Source organism: Dama dama, chromosome 20 (assembly GCF_033118175.1).
Source record: "Dama dama isolate Ldn47 chromosome 20, ASM3311817v1, whole genome shotgun sequence".
Lineage (NCBI taxonomy): Eukaryota > Metazoa > Chordata > Mammalia > Artiodactyla > Cervidae > Dama > Dama dama.
Genome location: NC_083700.1, coordinates 100,284,337 through 100,305,790, shown reverse-complemented (window position 1 = coordinate 100,305,790; position 21,454 = coordinate 100,284,337). Strand labels below are relative to the sequence as shown.

The 21,454-nt window shown below is 42.1% G+C and overlaps 1 protein-coding gene across 1 annotated transcript; it reads left to right on the top strand.

The window, feature by feature from the left end:
• The first annotated feature begins 1,304 nt into the window (after nucleotides 1-1,304).
• YBX1 (Y-box binding protein 1) lies at nucleotides 1,305-19,103 on the top strand. The gene is made up of 8 exons (XM_061122212.1): nucleotides 1,305-1,614; nucleotides 2,302-2,365; nucleotides 10,667-10,700; nucleotides 13,417-13,506; nucleotides 13,799-14,101; nucleotides 14,217-14,299; nucleotides 17,569-17,834; nucleotides 18,715-19,103. Exons 1-7 carry the CDS (start codon nucleotides 1,449-1,451, stop codon nucleotides 17,801-17,803), a joined length of 975 nt encoding a protein of 324 aa, XP_060978195.1. The 5' UTR covers nucleotides 1,305-1,448; the 3' UTR covers nucleotides 17,804-17,834; nucleotides 18,715-19,103.
• Nucleotides 19,104-21,454: the final 2,351 nt, after the last annotated feature.

Here is a 21,454-nt window from a genome sequence, read left to right as displayed (position 1 = left end):
TGGCTTCCCTACTTCCAAGTTTCCAACCCATTCTTTACTCCCTAGCATTACAAAAAAAAAAAACCCCCTCATTCCAGTCCCTATTTCAATTCTAAAATTACCCTTCTCACTATTGCCCCTAAGTTTCAGATAAAATGTTCCTAATTTAACTCTGCCTTCCTGTATAACCCAGCGTCTTCATTCTGGTCCTATGTAACTACTTGCATTTCCCCCAGACCCCGTTCTCTTCTTCCCTCTATGCCTTTGCATAAACCTCCATGTGCTTTAAGTCGACCCTACCTTTTTCCCACGGCCACTCCCAAAACGCTTTGTGCATTAACAGCGCTGGGATGTTTGGTATGTCGCATTTTGAATTTGTGCCTTCACCCCTAGGCTGAGTTTAAGAAGGCTGCAACTGGCGAACTTGTTCATCCCCAGGAGATAGCAGACGCCTAATAAAGAACGAAGGTGAAGGGTTTCATCTACATCATGTAGCAACTTCAGTTATGGCTGATGTAAGAATAAAATGCCTAGCTTGCTCAATAAACGTGAGTTGAAATTAAATCTTTTTTGTGGCCAATACAAAAAGACGTGAATACTTGACAAGACAGTCCTCCTGTGCTTGGAAGGCAGGTCCCCATGGAGTACACCCCCGCCCTCCGCCCTCAATATTTTTAACAGGGGCTTCCTAATAGCTAGCGTGATCCCCCCACCCCCCCGCAGTGACCGGTTCGCCGTAAACCGACGCTTTTTGAATGCAGACGTTTAAGTCTGTTCCAGAAACTCTCGGCTATGCCGCGAGTACACGGCCATTGTAGAAAAGACGGCTCTATCTGCAGTAATGGTCTGAGGTCACAGGGACCATATTTGGAGCAGGACGGGAGGGAGGCCTTCTCCACATGCAGCTACGGTGTCGTCGGGCCCCGTTCCAAGCCCCCAGGTCAGGCCGGGTAATCCCGGGGCAGGCATCTGGCCGTACCTTTCCTTCGGCCAGGACACAACCCTGGACTTGGAGCCGGCCCTCCCCGGCTGCAGCCTCGTGAAAGTCACATCCCCTCTTGCCCGTCCTCTCGGGTTCTCTATGGTTCTCGTGGTGACTCTACTCTAATTCTAGTTCCGGTCTCTATGGCGGCAGCAGAGGCAGGAACGGTTGTAGGTCGGCCGAATTAGCCGCCTAAAGGCCAATGAGAGTGGAGGAGTGAAAGAGTATTAGCCAATAGAAACTAGGAGTTGTGGTCAGGTGGTGAGATTGACAACACTACTGACCAGTGAATGATGCTTAGGGCGGGTCGATCTCAGGGCTTATCCCGCCCGTCCCGCCATTCTCGCTAGTTCGATCGGTAGCGGGAGCGGAGAGCGGACCCCAGAGAGCCCTGAGCAGCCCCACCGCCGCCGCCGGCCTAGTTACCATCACACCCCGGGAGGAGCCGCAGCTGCCGCAGCCGGCCCCAGTCACCATCACCGCAACCATGAGCAGCGAGGCCGAGACCCAGCAGCCGCCCGCCGCCCCCCCCGCCGCCCCCGCCCTCAGCGCTGCCGACACCAAGCCCGGCACGACGGGCAGCGGCGCAGGGAGCGGCGGCCCGGGCGGCCTCACATCGGCGGCGCCTGCCGGCGGGGACAAGAAGGTCATCGGTGAGGACCGGACGTGGACGGGGGTGGGGCAAGGAGGGAAGTCTGGCGGCGGAACCGTTACCCGAAGCGGGGCGAGCCGGCGGGCGCGCGGCCGGCGGGGGCCGACTCGGCGGCGCGCGGCCGCCCCTCCCCCAGGCCCCCCCACTCGCGCCCTCGCGGACGCTGGCCCGCCCGGTCCGCGTGCCCGGCAAGCGCGCGCGCGCCGCCTCCGCGCCCCCTGCGGACCCCGCGCGGCCGCGCGCCCCTCCCCCTGTGCGGCCGCGCGCCGCCGGCCGCGTGTGCGGCGGGGTCCCTCCCCTCCGTGCCCGCCGGCCGCGTGCGCCCGGGCCCGCACGCCGTTGTTCCGTCCCCCACCCGCTCCCTTCCGCGTGTACCCTGAGGGCGCGGCGCGCCGCCTACGCAGGCCGGAGTGGGCTGGGCGGCTTCCCCCTTCTCACGTGCTCGCCGCCGCCCGCGGTCCCCGCGCACACCCAGCTCGGGCCCGCGCCCCGGGCCTGCCCCGGAGCCTCTGCTGCGGTGGGTTCACCCACGTGGACCGCGCGGATGGCCGGCGGGCTCTGGGGAAAAAGGCTGTCAGGTGGCCGCGGGCCGCTGCCAGGGAATGCGTGAGCCACCGGATGCTGAAGCGTGGCGGTTTTAATAAAGGACGTCTAGTAATTGTGGGTTTTTTTTTTCTCTCTCCTTCAGCAACGAAGGTTTTGGGAACAGTAAAATGGTTCAATGTAAGGAACGGATATGGTTTCATCAACAGGTGAGGTGACCGCCGCTGAAGCCCTGTCCTGCCTCTTGCATTGCTCTCCTCCATCTGTAGGCTTTACGAACTTGGGGTTGTTGGCGCTTGTGTAGGTTGCCAGCCCTGGTGTAGTGCTAGTGGGGTTTTGTTTTCCTTGGTGACCGAAAGGATTAGGAGACCTAGAGATTGTCTTTGTTTTGTAGCTAAATGTTGATCTCTAGCTAACTTGAAAGGTGCAAAGCGATTTAAAAGGCAAGCCGAGTGAATGAGCCATCTCTTACCAGTAAGGGGGAACTGGGAAAGCTAAGATCTGGTGTGATTCTGTTAGGCTTAGACCCCTCGCATTTTTATCCGTCATTTTCAATGTTACTGAAAATGGAATTTGAAAATGTGAGCCGTTGATTATTGTGTAGGTTATTTACAACTTGTTAACCTTTGGAGGTAACGTGATTTGACAATGCAAGTATGTCATTTGGACTAAGGTCTTACTGCCTTATTCCTCCTACTTCCTTGTCCCCCCAAATCGTACCTGTTAAAGCTTTGGTTGTAGCTTACAGTGATGTTAGTCCACGATAACATTATTTCTTTGTATTTGAAGGCAGAGCTGCAAACTGCATCTTTAGGAGTAATCCTTTGAGTTGTTTGTAGCAGTAGTGATGGTGACGGCAGTTCACTCACAGTGCTCTTCGTGGTCCCTGTCAGCCGGGCATCTTTTCCAAGATGGCTGCCCAGGCTGGTAGTGCAGTTAGAGGGTGTAGAGCGCTGTGCATGCTAACAGCAGTGTTGGCCTTTCAGGTATGATGCGGTCATCTTAGCATTTTCTTTCTTACACCCCTGTTACACTGGATGTTTGAAAGAACTTCAAGAGTAGGAAGTAATACCAAATATTTCTGAAATGGACACTACTGAGGGGAAACCAAGTGGGCAAGATCAAGCCTAGGCACACAATTGGCTGGCGAGAACCCATTAGTTACTCAAACGCTCAGGGAGCAAAAGAGATTGTAAGCATTTGATGGTCTGTTTTCCACGTTTGCAGTTGAAGGGAAACATTTTGTTTTTTCCAAAATCTTTAGGAATTTTCCATCTGTTCTTGCACTGCCTTGGGACAGGCCAAGGCCACAGTTTCTCATCAGTTTTTTGATAATGGGTTACTAGTGAGGAAGGAAGGGACTGCTTTGATGCCAGTGTTTGATTGACCACTTTTTAGGTGATCTCTAAATTTGTTAGTATTTGAGTCTTACTCTGATTCTCCTTACTGGCCTCACCCTTAAACCAGTAGTTTTCAAATTTGTGTGCTTGCTTTGAAAGGGTAAAAGTGCTCATTCCTGAGTTCTTTGTTTTCAGCTTAGATTCATTAGGTCTGGGGTACATTTTTTAAGGCGAATTTCAGGTGATTATAGCCTGTGAGCCTTAGCTTGAGAAACACTGCTTTTGACCTTTGACCCAGTGTGGTGATAAGCTATCACAGGTGTGCCTATTAGGAGTGATCTATAATTTGCAGCCTTTTAAGTAATTTGTGTGTGTGTTTTAAAGATTGTAGCATGTATGTGCCTTCTGTTTTGCTGCATTTGTTAAATCTAGATTATATTTGTAAGTGATCAATTGATAGTCCAAGATAAAAGCAGTTCTTCCTGTTCTAAGTTTATTCTGTGAGATACCATTCCTTTATCCATCTAACTTGTCATCAATCCTTTTTGATCATCAGATAGGGCAAGTTAAATGTAAGTTGGCTTTTAATGATCCTTTGTTTGGATTGTCTTAACCACAGTGTTTTGTCAAACTAACTGGTTCAAATAAATGTGCTTCACATTTCTAAACTGATCGTCTGAAGGATTCAGAGACTTGAACAAGACACTGTAAAACCTAACAAGTTAAGTTCAGGAGAGGTTTACCTTGCTTCAGGGAAAATGTATAGCAAGTGGTTCAGGGCTGTAGGCACCTGGCTTTCCTGAGAGAGAGAGAGAGAGTGTGTGTGTGATGTGTGCTGTTTTTGAGGATGCCATGTATGGGATGATTGGTATAGCTCTAATTTTAACCTTGGAATTCTATGAATTATGTATTGTAGGTTCTTAAGTTTTTACAGTTTGTTAAAAATACATTTTTAATGTAAAAGTCCCCTTTAAAGGAATGTATTTTCATTATAAAGTTTTTTCAGTCTGTTATTGCTTGTGTAATTGTTAAAGCCTTGTTAGAATTATTTTTTTAAGGATTGTATTGTATGAAAGGTGCCAAACAAATAAGACTATGTTGATTTTAACACAGCAAATTTTTTGGCTTTGTTTTCTTAGGCTATATAGTCTAGGAATTCATTGTTATTCCTTTGTGTTCTGTGACTGCGGAAGATAATTGGATTATGTGGCTAAAGGGGTTTATTAACCCCCAGAATTATTTTTCATTTTATAATGAAAAACTTGACTCAAAACTATTGGACATAGCATTAGAAGGATGGCATGGGGTCAGTGGTTTCAGGGTTTGATTCTCTGATTTTGAATCTAGAAACTGTTCCCTCTTTTGCTTCCAGGTGTTGAGGATTAATCCATGCTCACCAAATTTAAGAAAGATTGACATGGATCAGTAACAATTTATTTTCCAGTTGGACATGCATCTTTTAGTAACCAGAATAGAAATATGTTCCTGTTATCCAGAGTAGTTAAAATGCTAAATTAATTGTAAGGGGTGGCCAAGAAATTTGGAGCGAAGAAAATAAAATACAGAAGAGATCACAAACTGGTAATGTGCTTAATCTGTGAGTTTTTTAAGAGCTATTATTTTAGTTTGGAGGCCTTTAGTTCCATATAAATGAAAATCAGCTTGCCATGAGAGTTACCACCTGTGATTGGGGTGTGCATTCTCTTTTACCACATTTTTCAGGCTTAGTTTTCTCCTGTTGTTGACTTCCTTTCCTGCCTGGCCTCTGTTAATCTGCATTTGTGTTTATTACTTATTACCCAGGGCATAGGAAAGGCTCAGCTGCCCCCCCCCAGAAAAATACTGTATCATGGCTCTCAGGTTTGGTCTCCCTTCAGGGCGCCTCCCTATTGGGGATTTCATGTGTATATAACTGATTCTTCATTACAGTGGTGGTAAGAGTAGCTAGTGTTTATCAGATATTTATGCCAGGAACTATAGTAAATGCTTAAAGTCAACTAATAGGATTTAATCCTCGACGTTTCAGGTATAGGTACTATTCAATGGCCCAGAGAGTAAACTTGCTCCAAGAAATGTGGTTAGTAAGTAGCAGAGCTTGGATTTGAACTTATTTTCTCACATTGGAGTTTATGTGCCTTAATTGCTATTATGCTGTCTGCCTAGTCTTCAATTTGTTTGTTTCCATATGGTTACAGATTGGGGGTGGGGGTGGTATTCTTGGCCATTTGAAAGGTTCTTAAATGATATCTATCCTGTCACTAGGGCTTCTGTATGCTGCTAGTTCCCCAGATTTGAAAAGCTTTCTACTTCTCACTGCCTGTTTCATGTAGTTAGGGATTGCCATAGGATAGTTGTAGTTTAATGTGCAGATTGTTTATCTTATATTGGGAGGCAATTAAGGAATTGAGAGTACTAAGCTTTATCTTTAAACTCATTCTGTTTTTATGTGATCTGTGAATCAGGAACCAGTTTTGCCTTTTAAATGTTGTTTAAGAAAGAGGAAAATATACAGCAGTCTGTGACCCTACAAAGCCTGTTTTGTTTTAAATATTTACTTGGCTGCACTGGGTCTTAGTTTTCATGTGGAAATCTAGTTCCTTGACCAGGAATTGAACCCAGGTCCCCTTGCATTGGGAGTGTGGTGTCATGGCCACTGGACCACCAGGGAAGTCCCACAAAGCCTGTTAATTTTAAAAGTTTGTAGACCTGTAGAAAGATGATTGCCAAGCCTCTTAGGCTATTAAAGTCAAACTGATTATAGCTTGGTCACATGGGAAGAGCCAAGAAATCATAGGTAGTCTGTAACATAAATGAGTAAATGCTGTGGCACTAGAGAAAACTTGAAGATTTGATGGTGTGCTAAGGAGGCTGGAGGCATTAAAAGACACTTGAATGGTCCCCAAAGTCTGATGTGTCATTGGCAGTCTTTTCAAACACAGACTGTGGTTCTTAAGGCAGTCGCTGGTATGCAGAGTGCTTTAGGATTGATTGCTGTGCTGATTGGATTGTTAGGCACTGATCGTGAGTTGGCCAGAAGTCATTTCACCAAGTTGTTAAGTTGAAACTTTTGTTTTTATAGCTATAGGATTATAAATTAATTTATGCTCTTGGGCATGTTAAATTATTAATGGCTTGGTGTGGTGGCCATTCAGATAATGGCATAAGAGCATTTGTTGACAATTGTGGCTAGATAGGCTTACATATGGTATGTCTCCTTTCAGGCAATACTGTGGATTGGCACCTAGTGAAAAGAATGTTTCTTAAAATTTGAAAAGTTGGCTACATGCTTTTTTACCTTCATTGTGCTACATTAGGGACTTTGAAGAGCCTTTCATTTTCTTTAGATCCCTGCAGGACTTCCTTTTTCTTTGGCATTCTCTTAACTTAAAACTGCATCCCCTTTTCTTCAGTCTCGTACTGTCTGTGTGATTTCATTTAGAAATTTTTTTCAGTAGTGACTGTTCCGTGAACACCAAGAAATAGAGTGGAAGAACACAGTACACACTCCCTTGACTGCTGGGGAATGGAAGGACTGGTGTCTGGTGCATGGAATGACGCTGTTGGAATATTGTAAATCTGTGTTGTCCGATACAGTAGTAGACACATGCGGCTGTTGAGCGTTTGAGAAATTGAATGTAAAATACTTCAGTAGTGAGTGTTGACCATGATATTGAAATGATCAAATTCATTTTATTTTCCTTTTTTTAAAGGCCACTAGGAAACAAACTTAGATATTTGACTTCACAAATAACGCAGCTTACCCAAGATTATGTAGTTAATAATGGGAGTAGCCAGGATTCCAACCTTGGCTCTACTGATTTTGGTAAGGAGCTCATAACCGTTGTGTTCTATATCCCATCTTGCCACTCTCTCCTCCTCCTTTGATTGATAGGCCTTTACATACTCTAATATGCAGCTGTGTTTGGTAATTCAGCTGCTATATTAGACTGAACGGTGGCAGCCTTCTAGATGGAAATTCTTGAGGGTAGACCATGTCTTATTTTTATTTCTGGTGCTTAGCACAATGCCCAGTTAGCTAGCACAGGTAAATACCCAGCGTTATTAAAGAATTGGATGAGGCCCTTTGGGTTTGCTGTTCTTCACTGTCAGTCCTGTGGCTTGTGGTAGATCAGAGGAGGAACTAATAAGGCGGACTAATAATATGAAAGAATAAACTTTGGAAAAAAGCTAAAAGTGGCAGTAATTGGGAATCAACAAACCCACACAGAACAGAACTGGTTTTATGTGGCTTGTGAGCAAAGAATGGGGTTTGCATTTTCCATGTGTTGACGGTGGTGAGGGGGCAGTATGTAGCAGAATCCTGGTCCAGTTACACAGAATATAACTGTACTGCAGGTGAGGGTGTGTACGGGGTGCTTGTTATTTATTACTGTCCTCTCCCAAAATTAGAGAAACCATATGCTGTAATCTACCTCTAAAGCAGAAATATGTAAAGATTTCCAAACAGGTCCTTTTTGAGTTCTCAACATGATAAGGACCAGGGCCTGTAGAATCAGATTCTACCACTGTAAGCAGATGACCACAAACTTCATTTTCCTAATTTGTAGGATGGGTGGTAATAGAAATAAAAGCACCCACCTTGGCCTTGTGAGGATTGGTATGGTAAAATGCTTGCCAAAGTATCTGGAACTTAAACCCTCACAGTATAAACTATTAACGTATCTAAGCTTTCCCCCTGTATAACAAGTTGCAACTAGATCAACTGACTAGAGAAGTTTTTGGTGAATTTTTTTAAATTCTTTTTACAACCCAAAGTAAAATTCATAGACAACTGCTTTTCTTTTTATTGTGGTGTGTATTTTCAGTCTGTAAATGCCTCTTTGCAGCTACATTAGAAAAAATGATATATTGGCTACCCAGATGCATGGGCAGCAGCATTGTTGGTAATGAAAAATCCCTCTCTTAAAAGTTGCCTTCTTTTTTTTCTTTTTTTAAGGAAATTTTAATGCATATTAAAACCATAAAGTACTTTTTCCCCCCAAAACTCAAGTAATAAATTTATTTACATGAACGTCCAGTACTAAATATCCTTAGTCATCTAGCAAGTCTTATATCCTTTACTTCCATTAGTGAAAGTACTGTCCCCCTCTCTTTGGAACAACCTTAGAGCTTGAAATTCAGTCGTGATGCATTTGAAAACTAGTGGTAGCTATGGAATTGTGTGATGTATGTGGACCTATTTGACAGATGGATACTCCAACCGGCTGTTAATTCCTAAGTGTTCTAATACTCAGTGGGGCTTCCCTGGTGACTCAGTGGTAAAGAATCTACCTGCCATTGTAGAGACTCTGGTTTGATCCCTGGGTTGGGAAGACCCCCTGGAGAAGGGAGTGAGAGCCCACTCGAGTCCTCTTGCTTGAGAAATCGCATGGACACAAGAGCCTGGCAGGCTGCAGTCCATGGGGTTGCAGAGTCAGACACGACTTAGTGACCAAACAGCAATACTCAGCTAGTTTATAAGGTCAGTTTTCACTCACCCTGCCTTGGGTGGGGGGGTGGGGGTGTGTTTGAAGATTTTAAATTAATCCTGTTTCCATAAATGTCCTCGTGTTATGATAATCCCATGCTATATGGAGTCTTTGGTGCATAAACACTAGAATATTGAGTCCTTTCTCAACTCTGACCTACTGGAAACAGGGTGGGTAGGTAAAGGTCTAGAAATGTTGCTCCTCCAGTGGTTCTTTTTACTAACAGTATCATCACATTAATTCCCAATCTCTAGAAAGTAAAATCATTCATCACTGCCCCCTCACTTCTAACATCCACTCATTCACAGTTTTTCCCCTATTGAGTTAAGAACAGTATCTCAAATCTACTCCCTCACCCACACAGCCCCAAAAGCTGGGTCATATTCTCCAGCCACTTTGAACTCAACTTGAATTTGCTAGTTGTTGGTTTTACTCATGTCCATGACCTCTCCACTGGGAACATCATTCTCATTTTTTTAGTGAACTCATTCAAGACTCAGGGCAAATGTTGCTTCCTTTAACACTTACTTGTGAAGCCCTGAAGCAATATTTCAACCATATTTGCTTAACAACGGACTAAAGATTGGTGTGGGTTTCCCTGGTAGTTGGGTGGTAAACAATCTGCCTGCAGTGCAGGAGACCTAGGTTCAATCTCTGGATTGATTCGGAAGATCCCCTGGAGAAGGACATGACAACCCACTCCAGTATTCTTGCCTGGGAAATCCCATGGACTGGTGGGCTACAGTCGGTGGGGGTCACAAAAGAGATAACTAAACAACAAAAAAGATTGGTGTAAAAATGATGTCTTGAAATGAAGTAAAAGAGGGTTGTGTGCTAGTGAAAAGTTGCGTTCATCTTCACTTCCCTTGGTTTTCTGGCACAAACAATGCTTGCCATGTGAATGATGTTGGTATTGGTAGTGTTCGTATTTGTACTTCCACTATAATCTGTCGCTTTATTTTAATCAGTACTTTATTTTTAAGAGCACTGTCTGTTCATGGCAAAGTCGAACAGGAAACACATAGTTCCCATGTACCCCAGGCCTACAGATTGTATCTATGACCACTTCTGCTATACTGTACCAAGTGATACATTTGTTAAAATTGATAAATCTACATTTGACACCATTATTGCTCAAAGTCCATAGTTTATATTTAGGACTCACTCCTGGTATTGTATATTCTGAGGTCATCCTTATGACCCTCAGTGAAAGTTGAGAATTGGGAATGGTGAAGATGAAGTAGGAGGGAAGCTAGCAATTGATGAGAGTATGTTCATGATCTCTTCTCCTTAAGGTAGTAACCATGCTGTTAGAGGTATGAATGGCTTGTGCTGGAATACTTTTAGTGTTTAGTAGAATGAGAAGTGACAATATATGTTGCTAGTCACTCTTGTCCTCTTAATGGTTTTGTAGGTCACACTTTTTATTTGTCTTTTTCCTTTTTTAATCCTTCTAAGGTAGGTGGTGAGACAATTGTTAGTAAAAACCATTGTGACTTATTGGTACTGGTTGTGTTTTTGTTTCTATTCTTAATTTACTTCCTAATGGCTGGTTGACAGCCAGGAAAGTCTCTAAAAAGGGGAGGGGAAGGCCCAGAGGATCAAGTGTATTCTTAATCTTTGACAACATGAAATGTAGTGTTCAGTTGTCTAACTTGTTCTACTTGGTTCTGTCTTGTAGGAATGACACCAAGGAAGATGTATTTGTACACCAGGTGAGTGCTCCTGTGGCTGTTTACACTTCCGGCTTAACGCTTGTGAGAAGAAAAGGGTGTATGTCTTCTGAACTATTGTTCCTTGTAAAAAAGGTTTATTAAGTCCACTTACCAAACAATTTAGTTCCCACAGGAAGAGGGTTAGTACAGCTTAAATGTGTACATTAAAACATTGTGTTGGCAGTTCACTTAACTAAAATAGGCCTTTCGTGTTGGTATTTTGTTTTGTTACTAGCTGTAGCTTTTTAAAAATGTTGAATCTACTTGATTCCTTACACTGACTTTTCAAACCTTATTTCAGACAAACTGAAAACCTCCATTAATCTAAATTCAAACTATACTGTTGCTGTCCATAACACAAAGTTTGACATGTTCTCAAATGCTGTTAGAATTACCTCTGACAGATGACAGTAATGATGGGGGAAATAGGCCAAAGCTGCAAAATATGTTGATTTGAGACAAATGTTGAAAAACTGGACATTATAGCATAGATCCTTCTGTTTATTCTAAAGTACTTTGACTAGGTAAGATGTTTTTATGTTAGGGGAATTTTTACCAGCTTGGGAAATTTAGAAATCCTTGCTCGTTTAAGGTTAAGTGAAAGGGTGGTATGGCAAGGTTGGTAATTACTTATTAAATAGTTTTTAGATTAGCCTCAGTGTTTGAGAGGAAAAAACTGACAGGATAGGTGCTACATGCCAAACTTTCCTCCACAAGTACTATTTAAGGAAAGTATTTTGGGAAACTTTAAACATTAAGAAGTTTATTGTTTAAGTAAGCTTGTGCCAAATGAACACTAATATTTCGACCTTAAGTATATCATAGGCTTAATTGGACTTAATTTTCTTCAGAGGAATGCAATGGTAGGAAAAATGTTTAGGAATGCATACTTCTATGAATTCTGCGGGGGCGGTGGGTGGTTTTCTTTTTTTACTAAGACTATTGAAATTTTATTGACTTGTGTTGAAAATCACTCTTTAAGAACTTTTTAACCACTGTACAGTAATGTAGACATCAAAAGACAAAGTCAGTCTCCACACTGGTGCCGTTATTCAGGCAGGTGCTTGGCTGGCAGCATACTTCCTTGGAAAGGCTGCCTTAAGTTGGTGTTGTATAGCTCTCTGCATTGACCTGTAGACCACTCAGTGGCAATTGAGGGGGAAACCAGATCAGTTTCAAGGTATATCCAAAACCCTGTTGAGTAATCACAGGGTCAAATATTAAGTATGGAAACATTTAAATTCTAAACAAATACAGGACTGCTCAGGCAAAATATTATATTAAAAAACAAATGTTTGTTTTATAAAATTGAATACCAGTACTTAATCTGTTTCTTACTTCCTTGTGCATATTTGAAGGAATTTGCATACTTGGGTACAAGAGACAGACAGCAAGGCTTGCCAGTCTTGCTCCCTGTGGGCAACAGTGAAGTATCTGGGAATGTGCAGGAGCGAATTGATACTGACCAAAATAAGAGTTTGGGATTTTAATTAACCCATATTTCTGCTATCCCCTATGACTGCAGATAATTGCGAGTTACATGAAAGGTATGAAAACTTTGTGACAGTTTAGATGACAGATGAGATCAATTATTTGGCTGAACACATGTCACCCACTTGTACCAACCCACAAGTTGTCACCAATATGCTTTCCTCTTTATTTTGGAGGTGGTTTCAACATTTAGTTGTTTCTTAGGACTTTGGCTGCTCAGGTCTTGGTGGTGTTACAAGGAGACTGCAGTTCTGGGCAACTTTAGCTTAATTGGCTTCAGATTTGTTGGTTGTCCTCCCTCCTCTGGAATGGAAATGCATGGGTGATCCCGTAATGGATACTGCTGTGATATAGTAGAATGAACATGGGATTTGGAGTCCCGAGACCTGGATTTAGAAAGTCCATACTCTGCCACTTACTGTGTGACCTTGGGCAAGTCACCTGACTTTTAAAGCCTGTTTTATTACCTTAAAAGAGGAATGAATAATGATGCCTCACATCATCTTCATAATGCGATTGAGTGGATAATGCATGAAAGTACTTTATGGAAATATTACAAATGTGAGATGTTATTCTTCCCCTTTAGTTTTGTTATGCACGTCTGGAGAATGAGTAACAATGAGTGATTTAATGTATTCTGGGGAGGTAATAACCAACAGAATATTAAAAGTGGCATAGTTAATTCATGGGAATTGCATTTCCATTGAAGTATTCCCACAATCAGGTTGGAAGGGATTTTGGTTGACATTTGTAACAGTTTGATATGGTAACACAGGGACAAAGTTGGTTTGGTCAACTTAGAAGCATGCAAAACTACACTCGCCTGTCATCTAAACTGGCCCTGTGTGGGGCTAGCTTCTACTATTCAGTGCAGTCTTTGGGGATAGGTGGATATCCTCATTTTGTTCAAAGCTACATATAATGCTTTTGCAAAAAGCATTTTAAAATATATGTTTATAGTTGTGTTTGTCTTGCGTGTTAAATTACTTGTTTTAGTTTGGAAAATAGTGATAAAATGCCGGGGCCTTGTAAGATTGGAGTATTTTGATTGAGGTTGGGGGTAGCACTGGTCCTTGTTTTCCTAAATTTATTGATGGTTTGGTCTTATTTAAAGCTAATTTTACGTGTATATCCAAGTTAAAATAATATTGACTCTGGTACATTTTAAATGAAAAAGCACATTATTCTCCCCTGTTAATCTATTTTTGGAATGTGATATTACTAGACTGCCATAAAGAAGAATAACCCCAGGAAGTACCTTCGCAGTGTAGGAGATGGAGAGACTGTGGAGTTTGATGTTGTTGAAGGAGAAAAGGTGAGGATGCTTTTTGTGTAAAGGTTTGACTTCAGTATGGAAATATTTTGGAGATCTCATCCTTTAGGATGGTGGCTCTAAGGTGGATGGATGGGTTAGGTGACCACTGAGCACAGGCGCACCAACCCTAAGTGCTGGCTGCAGTTAGAGGGCTACCTCTTCAGAACAGTGAGGAACTAGTTAATCGTTTCTATGCACCCCTGGCCACAGAGACCCTTTTGTTTTTTGTGTGTAAGTTTTGTTGAGTGTACTTAATTCCTTTGTCACTATCACTATATGATGGCTTTTGTAGGGTGCGGAGGCAGCAAATGTTACAGGCCCTGGTGGAGTTCCAGTGCAAGGCAGTAAATACGCAGCAGACCGTAACCATTATAGGCGCTATCCACGTCGCAGGGGTCCTCCACGCAATTACCAGCAGAATTACCAGAATAGTGAGAGTGGGGAAAAGAATGAGGGATCGGAGAGTGCTCCCGAAGGCCAGGCCCAACAGCGCCGGCCCTACCGCAGGCGGAGGTTCCCACCTTACTACATGCGGAGACCCTATGGGCGTCGACCACAGTACTCCAACCCTCCTGTGCAGGGAGAAGTGATGGAGGTAAACGTGATTTTATTTACTTTTAACTGCTGCTGTATTCAGAGTTTTGTCTGGTTGAGTTTTGGTGCTAATGTAAATTGAGTAAAATTTGGCTTGATTTCCATTGCCTTTTCAGGGTGCTGACAACCAGGGTGCAGGAGAACAAGGTAGACCAGTGAGACAGAATATGTATCGGGGTTATAGACCACGATTCCGCAGGTATGGTTTGCATTTAAATTTTTTTCAAGCATGTATTACGACTCAGCAGCAGCATGCTTCTTCTGCAGGCTTTTTCAGTCATTTGTCTGTTAACACTTCACATTTTCTTTCATCAGATGCCTAAGAGGTGAACGTGAAGTCAGTTATCTTTGAGAATGTGTTCTTTGCATCTTTGCTGGCACTGGTTAAAAACAGCTTTATAGATGTGGTCTACTTTTTGCAGTTGGTTTTGTTGTTGTTTTACTCTAATGAGGGTATGGAATTTCCCATTTCTGTCCTTTAACAGGTAAGAGAATAGTAGTTTAAACTGCATTGTATTATAACTTTAAGACCTGATTCATTGGGAGGGAGAAAAGTAAAGGTAAGCATACCTTTTTAATGGAAGGTGTTTAATTATTAGAGGAATTAGGGTAGAGCTTCACAGGCCAGACAGGTTTAATGCATATACGTAGTAAATGGTCTTAGAATATTGAGTCTCCAGATGTGATCTCTAAAACTAACAGGTAGCATACTATTGTAAACCTAGACGTAGATACCTCGTTGAAATACTGCAAACAATCACAGTATCAGCTCTTAAATAGTGATAAATGTTTATCTGTGATAGTAATAAATGACCTAAAATGGGCTTTCATGCTCTGTCCCTTTAAAGCCCAAGGGCAGTATCGTTGGTCTACTTTTTGTTACGTTGCAGAACTTCTCCAATTTTCTACCTAGTTTCATTGGTGTGTTTAAAAACAGCACATGAATTTTTGTTGAGTGCTTCAGTTTTACTGTTTGCCTTTTGGTTTAAGTTAGACTTCATGGTCTCATTTGAATATGTTTATTATAATGAATGCAGGGCTTTCCAAACTATATTTAGTCAGGAATTTTTTGTTTTGGGTAGTAAATGACATATGCTACTTATAATCCAGGGGGTGAAATGATTGATGCAGATCTAAGAGCAAATTGTGGGAAATCTGAGATCAGTATAGCAGGAGTTTTGCTGAAAGGAAGACAGATGAGGGGGCAGTAAAGTGAAAAGAATCATTAAGAAAGGTTTTTTTTTTTTTTGGTTTGAGAAGTAAGAGCTTATTTATAGGCTGAAAAATGCAATTTTATTTATTTATTTTTAAGTGCAATTTTTTAAAAAGGATACTTGTCAGAGAATTATCTGCTGCAGCTATCTTCAGTTAGGATTGGGTTTGGTCCACGTAATGGGTTGGTCTTTGGCTGGGAACCGTGGATGTTGCATGTGTAAAAAGCCAGAGTTTATGGGCACCAGTGTGTTGGTGAAGTCAAAAGGAAAGGGGTGAGAGGTTTGGGACAAATACATGAAATTATCTCAAGAAGAGAAATAGGGGAAATCAAATAACAGTGATCACAGATTTAAAGTGGGTCCACCAAACACGCTTGTGTTTTTCCAGCCATTTTGAGCAGCAGCTTCAGGTTAAGCAGGGTTAGATTCATTCAGCATTTGTCTACTCAGAGATACTGGGTTTGGGTTTAGTGATAATCCTTAGTAGTAGACCTTATACTTGGAGAGGAAGGAGAGAAAAGGATTAAAGAAGAGTTAAGGGACAGAATGAGTGATAGGATTGTTGGATTATAGGTCCTAGTGGAAATGAGAGTGGGAGAACAAGACTCCTGGAATACACCAGGAAAATAAGTAAAGGGTGACTAGAGAGTGGATTGCTTGAAACTTGAGAACCTAAGTAGCAAACAAGAATTGCGTGGGAGGTAAAGAATCTAAAAGCTCATGTTATATGGAACTGTCGTGATCATTACAATAGGAAAAGGGTAATAAAATGGAATATGACATTAAGATATGAGAGGTGGGGTTTTAGAATTCACTTAGAAGCCACAGTGATAAGGGGTGGGACAACCACCACTGGAAGGCTACAGGGGAGGGCCAGGGCAGTTTTGCCAAGGACTGGTCAGGAGTTCCCAAAAATATGGGAAAACCATTTCAGAAGAGGTGGCGGGGGCTGGAGGTGGGGGGAGGTTGGGAGGGGTAGGTGGAAGATTGGAGGGGTTAGAGGTGAAAAATGGAATCTTAAATAGGAAGTTAGAGCTGGGATGACCTATACAGGTATAAAAGGCATGCTAATAATCTTGCTGTTTAAAGTGTGTGACTCAGTGGTTTTTAGTGTATTCACAAAGTTATCCAACCAGTGGCTAATTCCAGGCATTTTCATCATGTTCCCCCTCCAAAAGAAAAAAAAAAGGCCCTGTATTCATATTTTTATTAGTTGGAGGCTAATTACTTTACAATATTGTAGTGGTTTTTGCCATACACTCACATGAATCAAGCCATAGATTTACATGTGTTCCCCATCCCAATCCCGCCTCCCTCATTAGTACTTGATTTCTTTTTAATGACCAAATCAGGTTCCATTGTATGGATATCACATTTTGTTCTTCGTTAACTTGGTTGATGGGCATTTGGGTTATTTTCACATCTTGTGAATGTTAAAATAATGCATGATGGATATTGTTTTGCATACAGTTCTAGAAGTAGAACTGCTAGGTCATTTAGTCGCCAAGCTGTTTTCCAAAGCTGCTGCACCATTTAATATTCACACCAGCCAGCAATGCATTGAGGGGTTTCTCCACACCCTCCTCAATATGATTGTTTTCAGCCTTGGGATTATGGCTTTCCTGGTGTGTATGAAGTAGTTTTGATTTGCCTTTCCCAAACTAATGGTTGCTGTGTACTTTGATTTATATGAAGGTAATACCTTTTCTCTGGTTTTGATTTCTGCTTTTTTTTTAAAAAATGTTCATCTATAAAGGTTAGCACTTGTTTCCAAACCTGGTAACTTTAATACTCGTGTTTTTAAAAGGCATCAGGGTATTGATGGTGTTGTACACCTTTAGTCCTTTCATGGCTAACTTTGGAATAGGTTATACTATGGGCATTTTGAGTAATATGAGGGTGTTGTTCAGTCACTAAATTGTGTCCAAGTCTTTGTGCCCTCATGGACTGCAGCACTCCAGGGTCCCCAACCTTCACTTCACTATCTATGAATATATTGGGTATATATATGGATGTATTGGGTAATATGAGACTATTAAAATCAGTTTTAAATGGTCACCTTAGTTTACATTTCCATATCCTTTTACCAAGTCATCGTGCTCAATTTGTGAAGTAAAAACCAAGTTTACTCTTTCAATTTTGATAAATTGCCTGCATACCACTTGATACACAGAAAGGGCAAGTGTGTTAACCTGGTGACTTGATTAAAGAAAGAAGCTTTTATCATTGCAAGTTTCCGCAATGTTCATTCCAGGGGCCCTCCTCGCCAAAGACAGCCCAGAGAGGACGGCAATGAAGAAGATAAGGAAAATCAAGGAGATGAGACCCAAGGTCAGCAACCACCTCAACGTCGGTACCGCCGCAACTTCAATTACCGACGCAGACGCCCAGAAAACCCTAAACCACAAGATGGCAAAGAGACAAAAGCAGCCGATCCACCAGCTGAGAATTCGTCCGCTCCCGAGGCTGAGCAGGGCGGGGCTGAGTAAATGCCGGCTTACCATCTCTACCATCATCCGGGTAAGTAAGATGGCCTTCTGGCCTCTAGGCAGTCATGAGTGATACCTGTTAATGAAAGAGAGGAAAACCCAGTTCATCAGGTAAAGTAAGCCACTTAAACTTACCCGTGTCTTCTACCCAAACTAATCTTAAGATGATTTGAAAGTCATTTTGTTAATGGACTATATATCAGAGCCATACTTTGGCCTAGCTTTACATTGTATCTTGTGTATTAGGGCTTTTTGTCAACTTTCTTGTATGATTTTACCAGTAAGTTGGAGAAGGAAATGGCAACCCACTCCAGTATTCTTGCCTGGGAAATTCTATGGACAGAGGAGCTTAGTGGGCTGTAGTCCATGGGGGTCACTAAGAGTCATGACTCATGACTGAGTCCACACACAAACACCAGTGAGCTGAGGAAGGTCTTGCTAACCTTACCCTAACAAAGTAATTACATTGTGACATTCTTCATTTTCAAAAATCAGTGGGATAGCTACTCAGATTAAAAACGTAGGTGATGGTGACCAGTATGGTCTGTTTGAGGAAAGTGGTGACTTTGGCATTACATCATCAATTCTAAAATTAAGAGGATTCCCTTTTTACTTGATTCTAGGAGACATGCATTTGTCTCTGTTTGGGTCTAGAATTCCATTTTCAGCCAGTGAGACTCCCCCCCCACCCTATTTTGAGTGTCAAAGGGTCATTCAGAATCTACGAGTAACCATTCTTATTATATAGCAGTGCCCACTCCTGTTATGAACTGCTGTGTAAAGGTAAACCAATATGAGATGTGTTAATACCTTCCCTACCTAGCTCATTTGATCTGGAGCAATTTGATATACTAAAAGATTGCAGTGAACTGTGGAAGGTAATTGAAAAACTTTTTTTTTTTCTCTTGCAGTTTAGTCATCCAACAAGAAGAAATGAATATGAAATTCCAGCAATAAGAAATGAACAAAAGATTGGAGCTGAAGACCTTAAGTGCTTGCTTTTTGCCTGTTGACCAGATAACTAGAACTATCTGCATTATCTATGCAGCATGGGGTTTTTATTATTTTTACCTAAAGACGTCTCTTTTTGGTAATGACAAACGTGTTTTTTAAAAAAAAAAAAGCCTGTTTTTTCTCAATACACCTTTAAAGGTTTTTAAATTGTTTCATATCTGGTCAAGTTGAGATTTTTAAGAACCTCATTTTTAATTTGTAATAAAAGTTTACAGCTTGATTTTTTCAAAAAAAAAGAAGTCAACAAACTGCAAGCACCTGTTAATAAAGGTCTTAAATAATTGTCTTTGTTGTATATTTCTGCCTTGCTTCATTTTAGTGTGTAAGTACTCAGCTGGGTATTAGCTTAAATCTCTGCAGATAGGTGATACTCAGTGGTATTTATTCAAGGAAATGTTCTTAAAATGTGTGATCGTTTGTTGAGTAGCATACCTGTACTGAAAATTAGAAAAGATTTGCTCTGATAATCCAGCCTTTTTCCTTTCGGTGAGTTCCTTTTACTGGGAGGCAGTGGTAAAGGGAGGGCATGCTCTAGTGGAGACTAACAGGACTATGAGTTATTTCAGCCTGCAGGTTGGACACCCACCTTAGTTAGCAGATGTCTGCCACAGAGACTGCTATACTCGGTAAACACAGCTTAGCTGCTTTACTTGGGTACTAGAGATGGTAACCACAAATGCTTGTGGGAAGGCTGCTTAAAGAATATAGAGGTCAGTGACATTTCATTTTGTTCTCGGCACCCTTGTAACCTAAGCATGTTCTATATTTTATAGTGTCTTACTTTCCTTTATGGAGTAATTTAATGATTGCTATCCGGAGATATTCTGGATCATTCTGGCCAGTTTTTGAGACCTTGGGGATACACAGTTGGCTAGAGAGGCATATCTGGGAGTCATGAAGTGCCGTGTGCCTGTCCAGAATGGGCTTGGCATTCACAGAACTGAGAGTTGCATTGCAGTGGTAGTTTTAGTTCAGGGGACTGGTGAATAAAGTAGGAAAAAATAGGCAAGTAGCTGGGCTTATATCAGTTAACACTTTGAAATGCTTTTTCTGGATTTGGGATATATGTTGTGGAGAATGATTTAAACATTGCTTATATAACCCAATAATGTAAGAATGTGATTTTGAAAACCATGGCAAGGAAGAACGCTTTTTGTGTTGTAGTCTTTTTGCCAGTGTTGCAAACAGAACAATGTTTTTCTCATGTGTATTTTTCTCATGTCACCCAGCACATTATGCTGAATTCACTGTGTACAAGGACTGGATAGCCTAGAGAGGGGCGGTGGCAGCAGTCCTCTGCTGCAGTGCTTTCCTCTGACAGCTCTACCCTAGTTGCTTACCCGTGAGTCTGGTTTTCTTGCTGTAACAGTTTGAATACCTCATATTCCTGAAGACCTCTGGCTGGAGCACAGTGAGCACAGACGTGGCAAGGAGCTGAGTGCCAAGTCAGTCAAATCAAGTTTGTTGTCTGTTTTGTTCTGTAAAGTTAAGTTAGGATGCTTTTCGTTTCTGTTGAAGCTTGTTCTGGATGGCCCAGGCAGTCAGGTAATACTTAAGGAATAGGTGATAGTGGTAACAAACCAGAAGAGCTTGTAGTGAAGAATGGATAATTTATTAGTAAAGAGCTAAAATTTATTTCATATAATAAATATAGTAGTATCAAGGAAATGTAGAACTAAGTAGCATTTTCCAAATATCTGGGAGGAAGCAAAACTATTGAAAGACGTTAAAGCAAATGATGTCGATCCATCTATTCAAATTCAGTTTCTTAAAAAATAGCATTTTTGGGTTTTAGAAAAGATGAGAGATTGGAGATTAGAGGAGAGAAAAAAGATGTAAAATAGTTGTCGTGGAGAATAGGAAAAGAAATATACGAAGGAAGTAGAACTGCCAGCAGATGGAGGGTTGGGTTTCACCTGAGCTTGGCCAGCTGAATCCAACAGAAGGGAAAGAGTCAAGGTATTGAAAGCAAATGCAGAGGGCTTCCCTGGTGGCTCAGTGGTAAAGAATCTGCCTGCCAGTGCAGGAAGTGGGTTCGTTCCCTGATCTGGGAGGATCCCACATGCTGCAGGGAAACTACAGCTAGGACGCTCACATGCTGAAATGACTGATACCTGAACACTCCAGAGCCTGTGCTCTGTCCCAGGATGAGCCACCACAGTGAGACGCCCGTGCACTCACCACAGCTAGAGAAAAGCTGACCCAGCACCGCCAAATAAAAAATTTTTTCAGGTGAATGCAAGGTTAAAAGCTGATGCTGTTGTGCTCAGCATCCACTTCCCCCATCCCCAGATCTGGGAGGTGTATCCTTACTAGTGAAAGTCGCCGAGAGTACATAGCTTGCTTTGGTGATTGGAATGAGTGTGAATTGACGTTCCAAAGTGATCTGGTAGAGTAAAAGCACTAGTTTAAGGAAGCTGTAAGAATGAGGTCCTGGCCTTAAACCAACAAGCTTGGAGACCTGGGGCACTGGTCGTGACAGTTCAGGTTATGATCATGTGTGTGGAAGACGGTACTGGAGGTAAAGGGGTCAAAAATAGACCATGGTGTTCAAAAGGATCCTGGGTGTTGAAATTCCCTCAGGTCAGTTGATAGAAGTAGGTGTGGAGAAGGCCCTGGAATGTCAGGGAATGCTGC

What these genes read in the sequence shown, in the direction of transcription:
- YBX1 (XM_061122212.1), top strand. Translation starts at nt 1,449, where the DNA reads ATGAGCAGCGAGGCCGAGACCCAGCAGCCGCCCGCCGCCCCCCCCGCC. An exon ending in GGATATGGTTTCATCAACAG is followed by an intron (nt 2,366 to 10,666) that starts GTGAGGTGACCG and finishes TCTGTCTTGTAG; the next exon opens with GAATGACACCAAGGAAGATG. An exon ending in TATAGACCACGATTCCGCAG is followed by an intron (nt 14,300 to 17,568) that starts GTATGGTTTGCA and finishes TGTTCATTCCAG; the next exon opens with GGGCCCTCCTCGCCAAAGAC.